Source organism: Podarcis pityusensis (assembly GCF_964106645.2).
Source record: "Podarcis pityusensis genome assembly, chromosome: 10".
NCBI lineage: Eukaryota > Metazoa > Chordata > Lepidosauria > Squamata > Lacertidae > Podarcis > Podarcis pityusensis.
In genome coordinates this window covers 17,143,557-17,159,002 of record NC_138035.1, presented here as the reverse complement: position 1 = coordinate 17,159,002, position 15,446 = coordinate 17,143,557, and the positions used below count along the sequence as shown (strand labels likewise).

General features: G+C 45.6%; 1 protein-coding gene across 1 annotated transcript in view; it reads right to left on the bottom strand.

The window, feature by feature from the left end:
- EPS8 (EGFR pathway substrate 8, signaling adaptor) overlaps positions 1 to 15,446 on the bottom strand; it is a 143,782-nt gene that overhangs the window by 4,234 nt on the left and 124,102 nt on the right. The window contains exons 16-19 of the mRNA XM_080971984.1: positions 14,971 to 15,079; positions 13,949 to 14,086; positions 2,892 to 3,105; positions 386 to 566 (exon numbers count right to left, since the gene is read on the bottom strand). Coding sequence (XP_080828110.1) covers positions 386 to 566; positions 2,892 to 3,105; positions 13,949 to 14,086; positions 14,971 to 15,079 — 642 coding nt within the window. The remainder of the gene's footprint in view (positions 1 to 385; positions 567 to 2,891; positions 3,106 to 13,948; positions 14,087 to 14,970; positions 15,080 to 15,446) is intronic.

Sequence of the window (15,446 nt, the reverse complement as noted above, 5' to 3'; positions counted from 1 at the left end):
GCTCTGGTTCACCAGAAGTGGCTTAATCATGGCGGCCACATGACCCGGAAGCTGTACGCCGGCTCCCTTGGCCAGTAAAGCGAGATGAGCGCCACAACCTCAGAGTCGGTCACGACTAGTCCTAATGGTCAGGGGTCCTTTACCTTACAGCATTCAGTTACTTGCACATGGCTTAGAGACTACTGCACTTAAGCCGTACTGCCAACTCTTAAAATAAATAAACAAACCTGGGACCTTCTGCAAGCAAAGCAGATGTTCTGCCACTGAGCTTAATCTAGCTCTTTCGGACAGGATGGTGTTGAGGACAATGCAGGACCTCAGGTGGTCTACTTGCCTCTTAACTCTGATCAACTCTTATCAGAAAATGCTGCTCCTTGAAACTCACACTGGGTTGAAGCCTTTCGCCTGTAACCAGCTCTTCACGTCTTCGGGAGAGGAGTCGTAGCTGATGTTGATGGCTGGGGCATTGGATCGTGGCACATGGAACTTCTTTTGGGCAGCGCTTCGGCCAATGGTGAGCCGGTGGATGAGCTCATCCTGGACTTCCTCCATCTGAGATTTCCGTCCTTCAAAAAAGGAGAAGGAAGAAGAGAAAATCGACTGCTGTTTAAAATATGTATCTGAAGAAGCGACTCAAAGGGAAACTGATTCCTGCCATCCGCTTTGATTGCTTTTACTGCAGTGCAATCCTATGCAGGTTTACTCAGAAGTAAAGGCTGTGGGGTTTACTCCTCAGTAAATGTGCATAGAATTGAGGCCCTATACCATTTTCTTGCCAAATGGTATAGCTATTATCAGATTCTTTTCCGTTTAATCCAGAATTTTAGGATTAAGGACAAATCATAATCAACTTTGCAGAATTCTGTTCCCCCCACATTTAACAGGATTTGTGGTGAACTCCACTGCAGGCTTAGAGAGTGATCTAACCAAACTTAAGCACTTTTAAGCCCGATTGCTTTCAATGAGAGAGCTAAGGATGTTCTTCATTTCCCCCATTAAAATCAATGGGACTTAGGAGTTCTTTATGTTGATTGGTTCCTTAGTATTTAGGGCCATATATGTTTAATATATAGGGACGCAGGTGGCGCTGTGGTTTAAACCACAGAGCCTAGGACTTGCTGATCAGAAGGTCGGCGGTTCGAATCCCCGTGACGAGGTGAGCTCCCACTGCTCCGTCTCTACTCCTGCCAACCTAGCAGTTCGAAAGCACGTCAAAGTGCAAGTAGATAAATAGGTATCGCTCTGGTGGGAAGGTAAACAGCGCTTCCCTGTGCTGCTCTGGTTTGCCAGAAGCGGCTTAGTCATGCTGGCCACATGACCCGGAAGCTGTACGCCAGCTCCCTCGGCCAATAAAGCGAGATGAGCGCCCCAACCCCAGAGTCAGTCACGACTGACTTTACATTTATGTTTAATAAACAAGAATGTACTAGGATGGTTCTATATATCACACCAACAGCACTGGCTGTTCGAGATTAGCAGGGCAGTTCTGTAGGCACCAAAAAACGGTCCATCACTAAGGTTTTAGGCTACTGCAGCATTCTCCTCCTTAGCTCCTGTCTCCCACACTGGCTATTTCAAGAGCAAAGGGGAATCACTGCTTTGAATTCTGCCAGCCAAGAAGACTTGGCTGTGCTTCTTCCTTCCCATCCTGTAAAATTAGCACGTGCCGCACATAGCAAAGCAAGCACAATGAAAAGCTGGCACAGCCCTCCAGGGATCGGAGTGCCAGCCTTGCAATAGCTGACTGTTCACTGGTCAAGGCTGCGGCTACTTCTGCACCAAAATTTAACCCAAGCGATTCTGCGAGTAGAATAAATCGTGAAAATTAAACATGTCTGCATTAGTCAAGTCTGCTTTCCACAGCCGTGTTTTCCAAAGCACCTGGAATTGTTGGGATGGGGGAACGGCAAAAGTCTGTGCATGGAGTCTGAAGGCAGATGGGCTGAAGAGGAGGATAGAAGAAGCCCATTTCCTGCCTAGAGGATACCCTGTACAGTCTGCCTCCCTAAGAGCTAGAAACTTGGCTTTCAGAAACCCCCAAGAACCTTTGGTTCTCAACACCACTTCCGATGTCAAATTTTATGGATGACAAGTTCTGTTGAGTGGAGTATTCAGAACATATTTTCCCCAAGTGACAGGCTGGTTTCGAACACTAGCCATACTCAGAGCAGAACCAAGGAAATAAATGAATTTCGGCAAGTTAAGCCCATTGACCTAAATGGTACTACCGTATTTTTAGCTCTATAGGATGCACCCGACCATAGGACGCACCTTGTTTTAGAGGGGGAGAACAAGAAAAAAAATTCTCCCCCTCTTTGCGCAGCGCCCCTTAGCGAAGCAGCAGGAGAAACGGAGCCCCTTCCATTTCTTCTCCTGCTTCGCTGAAGGGGCGCTGCACAGCTCTCCCTCTCCCACATTGCCTTCACCTTCAGTGAAGGCAACCCGAAGCCTCCAGAGTGCAGCAGGAGTTCCCACTGTGCTCCAGAGGCTTCGGGTTCCTTTTGGCTGAAAGGAGCAGCCTTCCCGCTGCTCCCTGAGCTTGTGGGGCTGGCGGTGGAGGGAAGCCCGGCTTTCCCCCACCGCCAGCCCCAAAGAGCAGGTCGGGGAGCAGCGAAAAGGCTGTGCACAGCCTTCCCTCTGCTCCCAGAGCTTGTCAGGGCTGGCGGGGGAAGCCCGGGTTCTCCCCCCCCCCCCAGCCCCAGGGACCACACATTCGCTCCATAAGAAGCACAGACATTTCCCTTTAGATTTTAAAAGGGAAAAAGTGTGTCTTATGGAGCGAAAAATACGGTATTTGGAGTATGACTTAATTGGATATAAGCAGCTTAATTGCATCATTCGACACACATGATTTTTCTGGCACACAGAATGAGAGAGAGAGAGAGACTCACGATCTATAGGGGGTGGCTTCTGCCTCTGTCCGTCTCGCCCGCCTTCGCTTGAGGTGCTGCTTTGGCGGCTGATGGCTCCGGGCACCTTTGGCACAGGAACTGGGATGGGCGCTGGCATGCTTGGTGGGAGAGGGACAGGAAGTGGCGTCTGGGGCGGTGAAGGGACGACAGGAGCAGGGTCAGGTTGCTTCGGAACAAAGTCTGTCCTTTGCTTCTACAAATGCACACACAAAAAAAGAGGATACATTTTTCATAGCTGTGGGGAAAATCCAAGTTGTTGGGGTTTTGTTTTGTTTTGCAGAATATATGCGTTAACTAAACCTCTGCAAGAGTGAACAATTGTTTGCTTATTTTCCACGTGTCAAACCTGAGCAACACGAGAGAGGCATTGCAGGTAAAGCACATCCATGCATTGCAGGAAGAGGAAAATAGAGAGTGAAACCTAAGTCAGTAGATGATCACCATCTCTTGGTCTTCTTTTTAAAAAATAGTTTTTAATGCATCTGTCTGTCTGTCTGTCTACCTGTCACCATAGTGTGGGTGTGCATCAGCTCAAGGTTTACTGTTGCAGGTTTACTCTTCCTTCTAACTGCAGAGCCTGCATGCCTGGGGACCATGTGAATTGGTCCACAGTGTTCTTACTTCTGGAGAGAGCAGGCGAGAATGCACTCCCAAAAGGCTAGTTCACACTGCGGACACCTTTACAGTCCCAGCCTGCTAAGTAGGCTACAGACTTTCAAGAGGTCTGACTGCATAATGTTTTCAAAAGGCTCTATAGTTTTTCGAGAGCTCTTAACAGCAGAGGAAACCACAGTGGAGATGGCAACGCTGGGGCATATTTTTTTTGTCCTCCTGGGAAGCTACATGGAATCTGAAAAAACGGAGAGTGGGAAGTATTGTGCAGAAGGGAGAGTCTTGCTAAATAGCCACCAAATATAGTAAGGCTCAAGCACTGTGCAAAAATAAGAGATTTAAGGACCGTATTGGATCCTTTAATCTGTCTCCTTAATCATACAGAATTGTGTCATGTCAATGTGCAGGAATATAGGTACACACCTATGGCCTTTCCACAAACACAGCAGGAGTCACCTACATAGGTCTTACAGATGCATAAAATCAGAGTTGGAAGAGACACTAAGTCCAACCTGAATATGCAGCTGTCCCATAGGGTGTTATCAGCACCATGATCTAACCAACTGAGCTTTCCTTAGGTATCAAAATTAACACACACACACACACACACACACACAGAGAGAGAGAGAGAGAGAGAGAGAGAGAGAGAGGTGTATGTGTGTGTTTCTTTTAGTGCCCACAAATGTTTGATGGCTAATCTAAAGTGAAAAGCCCATGCAAAACATATTACTCATGAAGTATTTGTGAATAATAATAATAGTATACCATTCTGAAGCAGAGCATGTTTTCTCCAGACAATCTATGAGCTGTAAACCCAAGATCAAACCTTAGTTACAGCTTGTGGTGCATCTGGAGAGAGACAAACCATGACATGCAAAGCCAGCTAAACCGTGGCTTAGCTCATGGCAGAAGAACTGGGGGTAGAACGTAGTTGCAGTGATTTCCTTTCCAGAACTGTGAGCTTTCTTGCTAAGCTACAGTTTTGCTTAGCATTCCATCTGCGCCAGCTCAGTAATAAGGAAGACAGACCAAGTTTTCTGACCCTGCATAGGGCAGCTTCAGATGTTAAGCCTCGCTTGAGACTCCCTAAGGCTGGAAGTTGGAAATTTGTTAGAGGAAACAGTAGTGGGGTGGGAGAGAAGGCTTTTGAGGAGCGCGGCAGATCTTACGGACAGTTCCCAAAAAGCTTTTAACAAGACACACTGCTTCATCCATTTTATATGAGAACAATTTGAATTACCTCAGAGAGTTCTCCCAGTAATTGCTACAAGAAAAATGAAGTAAACCAAAGCAAATTAGACAAGTTGGAACAACGTTGAAACGTCAACCACAGAATCAGCAGCCTTCCAGCATTTTAAGTAGCATTCATTGACTCTTGATGGCAGCAATTACTTGCCAATTTTTGAATTCCTATTAGAATTCCCACCATCACCAGCTGGGACAACAATGTGCAGTCACAAAGCAAAGCAAACCATGGCTTGTGTTATATTAGCTCAGGATTGCATTACAGGTGTGTTATAGTATACTAAAATATAATACAGTGGTTTAGACTGCATTACCTATCTGCCTCCTGGGATAATAACAACTCCTGGGATAATAGACTGTATCATGTGGTAATGCAATGCTTTTTCCAAGTCATGCGCTTTTTAAATGGGCAATATGTTCTCAGAGAAACTGATATGTACTGGGCCCCCACAAAGTCAATGGGCAAAGTTGAAGCCCTTTGTTGCGGTCGCCCACAATCTCCATCACAAGATGGCACCTACGCTGATATGAGCCATGAGGACCAGAAACTTGTTAAAAACAGAAATATTAGATTTTAAATAAAAATCCCTCAAGTTCCCTGTGGGGATGTGTAACTCAGGAATTGAATGGATACAACTATTGGGGGTCAGTGTTAGCCAGGGAGCTCCGTGGACCATGATGTGAAGGCAAGGGACAGGAAGAGACATATAGAGGCGACTCCCCACTTATGTGGGGGTTACGTTCCGGGTCCCCACGCACATAAGAGAAATGTGTGCAAGTGGGGAACACCCTGGAGAGTTCTTGTGGCTCACGAGGAGACCCAGCCCAGAGTGGACATCCTCTTGGGGCTCTGTGCAGGGCCTCCATGCAAGCCAGAGGCACAGTGGGGCTTTGTTGAGGCTGCTCAGCCTCCCCGCTTAACAGCTGGTGCACAGGGTAGCGCAGCAGCAGCTGCTTTCAGCTGAGCAGGCTTAACAAAGCCCCGCTAACAGCCATTAAGAGCCTTCTCCTCCATGAACATCCAAAACATCTGGAAGGCACCTTTCCCGCCCCGACCTGGCCACAGTGATCCATGCGACGGTCACCTCCAGGCTTGATTATTGTAACTCGCTCTACACGGGGCTGCCCTTGAAGCTGACCCAGCGGGTGCAGAATGTTGTGGCGAGGCTCCTTACAGGGTCCTTGCCGTGGGATCACATTCATCCAGTGCTTTACCAACTGCACTGGCTCCCAGTGGAGTACAGGGCCAGGTTTAAGGTGCTGGTTTTGACCTTTAAAGCCCTATGTGGCCTAGGATCCACGTACCTACGGGACCACCTCTCCTGGTATGCCCCGTGGAGGACCTTAAAGTCCACAAATGACAACATTATGGAGGTCGCAAGGTGGTTAGATTGGTCTCAACTAGGGCCAGGGCCTTTTCAGTACTGGCCCCGACTTGGTGGAATGTTCTATCACAAGAGACTAGGGACTTGACATCTTTCCACAGGGCCTGCATGATGGAGCTGTTGCGTCTGGCCTTTGGTTTGGACTCAGTCTGCCCCTTATGTTTCCCTCCCCTTATGCTTTTGATCTACGGGCTACTTTTAAAATGAGGCTGCATTTTAAATTGCATTTTAACCTTTTTAAATTGTTTTTTCCCTATTATGTTCTTACTGTAATTTTACTGGTGTTAGCCACCCTGAGCCCGGCTCTGGCTGGGGAGGGCGGGGTATAAATAAAATTGTTTAAAAAATAACTCCCAGCTGAAGTCCCACTCACCATCTCCCACCATGCTCTATTTGTAAAAGGAGGTGGCTAACTCCACACTCCCAGCTCTGCCCAGTAAGAATGAGAGCAGACTCAAAGCCTAGATTTTCTCTGCACAGGCTTTATACCCCTGTACATAATTGTACGGACCAAATCAAATTAACAAAGAAAAGAAATGCAGTATGCCTGAGCAGGCCTTGCACATGCAACAGTTCTCTTTTTTCCAAAAAGTGCAGTCACCATTTGGATAAATTTGGAAACAAGAAACTCAACGCAACAGCTGTTTAATTAAACTTTCTTTTAAAAAACAACACTCCCGCCTCCTCTTCGTCCCCAACCGATCAGTTCTGCTAGAATGGTACTGCATGGATTACTGGCAAAGACTTAATGACAATTCTGGCAACTGCCGGATGAGCACCTGCCCATGCACATTCCTTCATTTGCAACACATTTCCCAGGCAGCTGAGAAAGGGGGGGGGGGTGTAAAAACAGTTGGCAGTGGGCACTTATGTTGGATCTAAGCAAGCTGGCAGGAGATCTGGGCACGAGAAATGTGTGTGAAAGAGAAGCTGCACCCCCACAGAGAGACATTTGCCACAAACGGATAAATAAAGAGACTTGTGGAAGGTTTAGTGGTGGACTCCAAAGAATACAAAGAGAAAGCAGTGAATCCCAAGGGGAAACCCTGGTCAAACTTGGCACCAGCATGTTTGCAAGTGGGAGCAAATGGCCAAGATCTTTTGGCAGCAGGAAGAAATATTAATAATATAAAAAACCTCATTAAACCAGTGCCAGGATTAAAAAGGCAATGAGGCACTATGCTGAGCTGTAAAGTGAGGGTAGGTTTGTATGTTAGGAGTCCCATTTCTGACCTCTGTCCATTTTGTACATGTTCACTCATATGCATTTTTCTTTACCTGTGGTTCTCAAACCTCCCCCGTCCCATGGATCACTTAAAAATTACTTAGGGTCTTGCTTCACCAATTAGTAATTTTTCTGTCTCTTGTAGTGAATGTAATGCGTTGAATTAGGAGCTATGATTTTTAATTGAATCAATATCAAACTTTAGAATTCCTAGCCTCCCTTCACCAAATTTAGACTCAAGTAATGTGTAAAAGCAACTGCACAAACTAATGTAAGGGGTACACAGAATGCTTGTTTCAGTGAAAAGAGAATACAAAAATGTGTTGAATTAGGGAAAACTGCTTTGCAAAATGGGGCATATTAGCAAATTGCATACAGAAATGCATATATAAGGAGAGATTTGCACTAAAAGGCTGGTGAATCTTCATGAAGACTTTAATTCCCTATCCCTGGCAAACTCATGTGGAAAGGTGGAGAACTGAATTTGTTGTTGTTGTTTAGTCATTTTGTCGTGTCCGACTCTTTGTGACCCCATGGACCAGAGCACGCCAGGCACTCCTGTCTTCCACTGCCTCCCGCAGTTTGGTCAGACTCATGTTCGTAGCTTCGAGAACACTGTCCAACCATCTCGTCCTCTGTCATCCCCTTCTCCTTGTGCCCTCCATCTTTCCCAACATCAGGGTCTTTTCCAGGGAATCTTCTCTTCTCATGAGGTGGCCAAAGTATTGGAGCCTCAGCTTCAGGATCTGTCCTTCCAGTGAGCACTCAGGGCTCATTAGCTTAAGAATGGAGAGGTTTGATCTTCTTGCAGTCCATGGGACTCTCAAGAGTCTCCTCCAGCACCATAATTCAAAAAGCATCAATTCTTCGGCGATCAGCCTTCTTGATGGTCCAGCTCTCACTTCCATACATCACTACTGGGAAAACCATGGCTTTAACTATACGGACCTTTGTTGGCAAGGTGATGTCTCTGCTTTTTAAGATGCTGTCTAGGTTTGTCATTGTTTTTCTGAACTGAATTTGAGATTGGGAAAAAGAGAAACTGAAACTGACATATCTGCCCACACCCACGAGGAATCGATCCTTCCATGTGGCATCAGCTACTCTCTGGAAGTCCCTGCCCCTTGGTATCAGGCAAGCACTTTTGCTACATTGTCTTCGACACCCACTGTTTTGTTTAGACTTACTCAATTTGTACACTGCATGACACTATTTTCCTCTTCTAGGAGAAGGGCATAAACAGAGCTTTGGGGACTGTGGGGCATTTTAAAAAATAAAATAAAAAGAAGACAGCGAATTAGGTTCTATTTTCTGCTCCCCACCTCCATGGAAAGGGATGCAGAGCACACTAACAGCTACAGCACAGGACACCGTGGTGAATTTGGCACTTGCTTCCTCTCTTGCCCATATTGCGCTCAGGCAGAGAGGTGGAAGTACTGAGCTCTCATCCTGCTGGGTCCTTGGGATGGAACTTTCTCCTTTCAACCTCATTCCTTCCACAACGGAGGAAACAGATGGGGAGGTGGACAGGCTCCACATGCTCTGTTCTGCTTCAACACCTCCAGGCCACAGGTATCTCTTTTATTTGCAAGTCTTAACATTGCACGGTCACATACTGTTAGGTTTCAGGAAATAGTCCCTGCTGTGGGTGGGGTTCTGGGCCAGATGGGGCACAGCTGGGTCCTGGCTCTGGAGAAGCCAAATCTGTACCAGGTTCAGCAAGCAGGGCCAGGCCAGGGACAAAGTCTAGGCAGGCTCTAGATAAGGAGGGCAAGGATGTGATCAGCACCACGGAGAGCTCAGAGTGCACCTGAGTGCCAAACAAGCAAAACTTGAATATTGTTCCAACAACTATTAAACTCTTGACTGAGTCTTAAGGAGGGATTTGACTCCCTTTGGGCTGTTGGCTCCACCCCTACAGTGAGCGAGAGTGCCACCCTTAAAGAAGCCTGGCTTGATTTAAAGGTGGTGGCTTCTGAGCTGGTGCCTTTGGGCAGTGGAGCTACTTCTTCAGGCATAAGGGTGGGCTGCTCTTTCTAGTGATGTGAGTTCTGAGAAGGCAGGAGTGTTGGTTAATGATTCTGAAGCTGAATCAACAGAATTATAGCGTCCCGATCAAGTGAAGTAACAGTACCACTGTATTCTGTCATGGTCAGGCCATGTCTGGAGTACGGTTTCCAGTTCTGGGTGCCACAATTTAAGAAGGATATTGACAAGCTAGAAAGTGAGCAGAGAAGGGCAACCAAGATGATCAAGGGTCTGGAAACCAAGTCTTATGAGGAACGGTTGAAGGAGCTGGGTATGTTTAGCCTAGTAAAGAGGAGACTGAGATAGCCATCTTCAAAAATCTAAAGGGATGTCACATGGAGGATGGAGCAAGCTTGTTTTCTCCTGCTCCAGAGGGCAGGAGTCAAATCAAGTTACAAGGAAGGAGGTTCTGGCTAAAGATCAGGAATAACTTTCTGACAGTAAGAGCTGTTCAACAGTGAAACGGACTCCATCGGAAGCTGGTGGACTCTCCTTCCTTGGGGGTTTTTAAGCAGAGGTTGGAATGTCATCTGTCATGGATGCTACAGTTGAGATTCCCGCATTGCAAGGGGGCTGGACTTGGGGCCACTCCCAATAATACAATTCTATGATTGTCTTCCTGGGTGGAGTCTTGGTTTCTGTCTGTTGTCTCTTCCACTGAGGAGGGTGGAACTGAAGCTCTGGCTCTTGGGGGCTCTTGGGTGATCTGCCAGCTAAGGTGTGGCCAGGTCCAGACTTCCTATGTGCCCTGGGGATGGGATCATTTCAGAAAACCTCCAGCCTCTTCCTTGGGGTCTTGTGAAACCTCCCTCATAAAAATAAAGTTCAATTTGCTCATGCAATACTTTCACATCCATTATTTTTTAAAAGTGGGATTCATGGATTATAGCAAGTTTTGACAACAAATAACTGCTTCAAAACAGACTATGAAAATTGCCTACCAGTAGGGGCAGGGTTGTTCAGAGACAGGGCTCTGCTTTCAAAGGGTCAAGGAGACAAAATTGGCAGGAGGACTCAAAGGGGGCAGCAGCCTCAATACTGAATATATCCAAGACCAAAATAAGTCCACAACTTGCCTAATGGGAAAGTCTGACCCAAACACCCATGAATGGTTTCATTACTGTGAGTATTATGAAGCTGCAACTAGGTAGCCAATGTGTTACAAACCTAAAGGGAAAACATACATGAGGATCATTGCTGGAGAGTCTTCTCCAGGTTCATCCATCTGAGGTAGTGAGGTGGGCCTTCTTAATGGTGACACCCCAGCCATGGAACGCTCTCCTTGCAGATGCTTGCCTGGGCTCTATGATCTTTCTTCGCTTTTTGCTCTCCTGGGCCTTTTAATTAGAGCTATTGTGGTTTGCCCCCTTGCTGGGTTTTCAATGCTGCTTCACGAAGTATCAGGCTAATTTTTTGACTCATGCCGTTTCTGCATTGTTTTACCTGATTGCTGGTGACTGCATTCATATTGTTTTAAATTTGTGAACCACCCAGAGGACATGGTTAATTGGGCAGTATATAAAACACCAACAAACCAAAGGATAAATGAAAACTGATCAGCACCACAGAAATTCCGGAACACTCCAACAACATGCTTCACACCACACAGTGCAAACAAAACATGGAAACAATCTAGGCCTGCTGTTGTTGATATATGTTGTGACTTTGAAATTCCCACTGCTTGATAGATTGCAGCATGAGGACCCCTGACTTATTTTTCTGAACATGCTTACACACCTCTGCAGGATGAGTCTCTCTGTTTTTTGTGTGTTTTTTTGTTTGTAGAAATGTGCTGATCTTGTCCAGATAGTCCGTTATTAAGGATTTCCTGTGCCTGCTCGAAAATTTATATCCCTTCCCAAACTAACCACACTCCATACAGGATCCTACCAAGTGGCAGGTTTTTAAAAAAACAAAAACAAACAAACAAACACACACGAGAGGCTCCCACCCTAACAAGCTGTGGACCCCCTCCTCAGTTCCTTATGGCCTTCAATTACCTCAACACTCCATAGTCAAAGCCAAAAAAAACCCCACCCCATGCCTCAAATGCAATTTAAAGTATAAGTATTATCCTAAATGATGTGGAGCTCAGGCACCCGGGGACCAAATCAGATGTCACATACTATTGCCTGTAACCTGAAAAGAACAGGAACAACATAAGCAGTTTGGGTTGGAGGGAAAGTTCTGAGGGAAGGTAGTGATTAAATCATTTCTGCACTCAAAATCACCCTCCTGAGGTGCTTTTCTCCCTGTGAGAGGAAAATATACGGGTACAATTCTCTGTTCAAACGTACCATCTTTGGGAGTGTGCTGTGTGTCCTTTAAATCTTAAGGACCTATTAGTCCCATGTGAAACTTCCTGTATGCTATGGTTGCCAAGGGAAAAATCTACTCAGATCGCCTCTTCAGGGCCTTTTCTGTGGTGGCTGTGCTCCCGTAGCAGTCCCTGCCAAGTCAGGGATTATGGGAGTTGTAGTCATAGGTTCCTCACTTCTGCTATAGAAACTAGCTAGAGTGTTGTATACTGCCCACTGCTATTGCTGAGATTGCAGATGGAACTGTTAAAATTCTTGTTAAAGTTTTTTTTTTTAATAGTTTCTATGCTGTTCTGAATTATTATTGCCCCTTTGTGAGGAGCCCTGAGGACCTTGGTTGAGGAGAAAGCTAAGGACACCAAAAGAAGAAGATGATGAAGATGATGATGAAGAAGAAATACGGCCAATTCTCCGCTGCACAACTATTGAAAATAGTGAAAGTACACACTGTAGTTTCACAAGAGACAAAGGTTGAGTCTGATCAAGCATAATCAGTGCTTGCCCAGATTATTATTATCTCTATCAACTTTCCAGGAACTAGGGCTGGAATTCTCCTGAAACCAGTAATTCAAGAGCTTCCCAATGTTTCCATCGGCCTTTACTGCTACATTACAATTTGTATAAGTCAGTATCTTAGCCTCTGAATAATGAATGGTAAATAATGGAAAATCTTCATTATCCTATTAAAGGCTTTAGCTTTTGACTCAGACAATACAACTGAGAACGACGCAATTTCAAGGGAAGATCAGACAGGTTTAGCTGGAGCATGAAACTATGGTTTAGGTCAGGAACAGAGAGGAATATTGCCTTATTCTAAGAAGCAGCAAACCTAAACCTTATGAACAATATGGGTTCCTTTAGAAGCATAGAAATATAGAACAAAATTGTTGTTATTGTTTTATTATTAATAATAAATACCCGCCTTCCACCTTTAAGGTCACAGAATGGGTTACAGCAATTAAAACCCAGTATTAAAAACAGTTTAAAACAATGTTCAGTGACAGAAATAAGGTGGGTCCCAAAATTCTGCATCTCGAGTGACAAAAGTCAGGTGCATCTAAAGGACTTTCCTCTGTACAAAGTCATCTGTACATATCATACACAAGTTATTGTCTGCTACAGTGTCAGGGTTAATGAGAGGGTGGAGAGGTAGCTGTGTGTTTTATTTGAAACACTCAGTTTTACTGAATCCTTATTTGCTTCCGATTTTAGCAGCAAAAAGGAAGGCGCTTTGTTGCAAAGTGCACCATCAATTACAAAACTTGTTCCCAAACCTTAAAAACGCAAAAAGAATCTTCAAAGCACTCAGTGGCTACACATGGCATCTAGAGAACTTTTTCTATACAGTCGAAGCTTCAAACCTTCACCTCAAACCAGCCAGAAAACCATCAGTCCACACACATGCAATGCAAAATTTGAGAAAAGGTCAGGGTTCAAACTTACAGAGGGGAAATGGGGTGGGGGAATGTCAAGGAGGAAGTGGCAGTGGAAAGGGGGTGCGGAACACAACCCTACCTTAAATAATTCAAATTCCCTCTTTGGCATCAACAGCTAGCGATATAGAACAAATTATTTGAAATGCACATAAATGCACAAGCAGACTTTGAATCTAAATAATGCAGACAAATGGAGGACTTAAATATATTTAAAGACAACTCTTTAAAGGGACGGATTCTGCTCCACACGAGGAAGAATCAAGTCAGCTTGTAAATAAAAGGTGAAGTGAATCTGTATTGCATTTGCAAGATAATCTATTGTGCTCTGAAACTGACACTCACAAACGCCATTTAATACAAAGATTAAACGAGCTGTCAAGATGGAGTCCTTTAGTCAGGCTGCTGCAGCCCGATGGTTTAACAAGAAGAAGAATCCAGGGAAGATGCGCATTTGGAGTTGGAGTTGCAGGATGGCTGTTCGTACAGATGTTGTTACACTCCTAGCAGTTAGCCTAGCTTTGTTGGGGGGGCCTTGCTTGTTCTTCTGCCCTGATGGCGCCATTGCCAGGCTGATCTCTGCCTGACGGAAAGCTCTCCACCTGACCTGTTTGACTCTCTTCCGCAACTGCCACGCTGAGATAGAACTGGCTTTGCCAGACTCCCAGAATGAGCTTGCTTCGCCTGGCGTTCCTGGGGTATCATTCTACAGATCGGCCTGAGCCTTTCCCCTCTGGGCCTCACCCCGCTTTCTCCTGCAAGAACCATCTACAGAAAGGGGGATACATACCTGTATGGTGTGCGTATATGACGGCTCCGCACTGCCACTTTCCTGAGATCGGAGAGGCTCCAAGATGTTGTTTGGCACGAATCCTGTGACCCCACTGGCGTTTTGGACTTTCCACCACTGCTTCCTGTCATCGAGAACCTGGAGCAAAGCAAACGTGGTCATAAGAAAATGGGAAGTCAGCTCGTCACCTACGTGATAGGAAAAAAACAGGGCATTCCCTTACCCTAGAACAGAATATTGCCCACCATGGTCTAATTCTGCCTAGCAATCGTGCTCCATACAGGGCTCTTCCATCACCTGCAATCTGATTCATCTAAATGGATTGAACCCGGTGTCTTCTGCAGGTTCTCTTCAGCATTATAAAAAGGATTCTGAATATTCTTACATTTCCAAATATAGCTACAACGGACTAGGCTTTTCCTGTAATTCGCACGTTACAAGCAGTCACAACATGCGACATGCCCAGTGATATATTTGCAGACCGACTGCAAGTGTTTTGAGGATTATATTAAAAAAACTGATTTAAACAAACCTATGTTTACAGCAAGGTTTTATATGCTTGCAAGGAACCACCAGGGTTTCCTGGGGAAACAGTTTCAAAGCTGCACACCTAAAATGCAGTTTTTAATCAGCTGACAGTGGTGTTCTCTGCTTTAGGAGGGTCCAGAGAAGAGTGGATCCTGTGGCTCTGCATGCAGGAGGTCCAGGGTGGGGGACCTGTGCCCTCCCAGGTGTTGCTGGACTACAACTCCCATCATCCCTGACCATTGGCCATGCTGGTGGGAGCTGGAGTCCAAGAAAGTCTGCAGGGTCACACGTTCCCCTAGCATCTCCTTCTGTTCTAATGCTCTCAATTCTCTGAATGCTTCCAGGAAAAAAAAGGCATGCAGCTGAACTAATCACATGAAATGCAAATTTCCCTAAGCTCCACAGAAACTTTTAGCAACATGATTCAAGAAGCGTGCCGCGCGGAGCAGAAAATTACCGGGGAAGGGGAAAGGTCAAAACAAGCGCTGCATTACCTCTAAAATGTCATCCTTCAAGACAGAAAGTTCACTCTGGTTTCTTCCCACGAAGTCGTACTTGGTTTTGGCATACTTCTTGGTCGGGGTTTTATGCGCCTCATAATTTCTACAAAGCAAAAAGAGGCCAAACGTTATCCGGCTCCTTTTGCAGCGGACCATAGCTGAGAAGAGTGAAGCAGCAATTCCTGCCTGCCGGCAAATATCATTAGCAACGATGATTTGCCCAGAATTTACTGCCATGCCATGCAATAAGGCATCCGTCACAGCAGCAAAAAAAAGCTGGCAATGGACAATAATACCATTAACCACTGAAGCAGCTGTAAATATGAATTGAATTTACGAGAGCGGCTAGGTATTCCGTTTTGAGAAGCGTCTGCAGATGAGCACTGCAGGTGTATTCAACTTGCAGAACATTGCATCGCACAATTAAAGCACAGCAATTCGCCCCAAAGTGGGGGGAAACAAGAAATGTG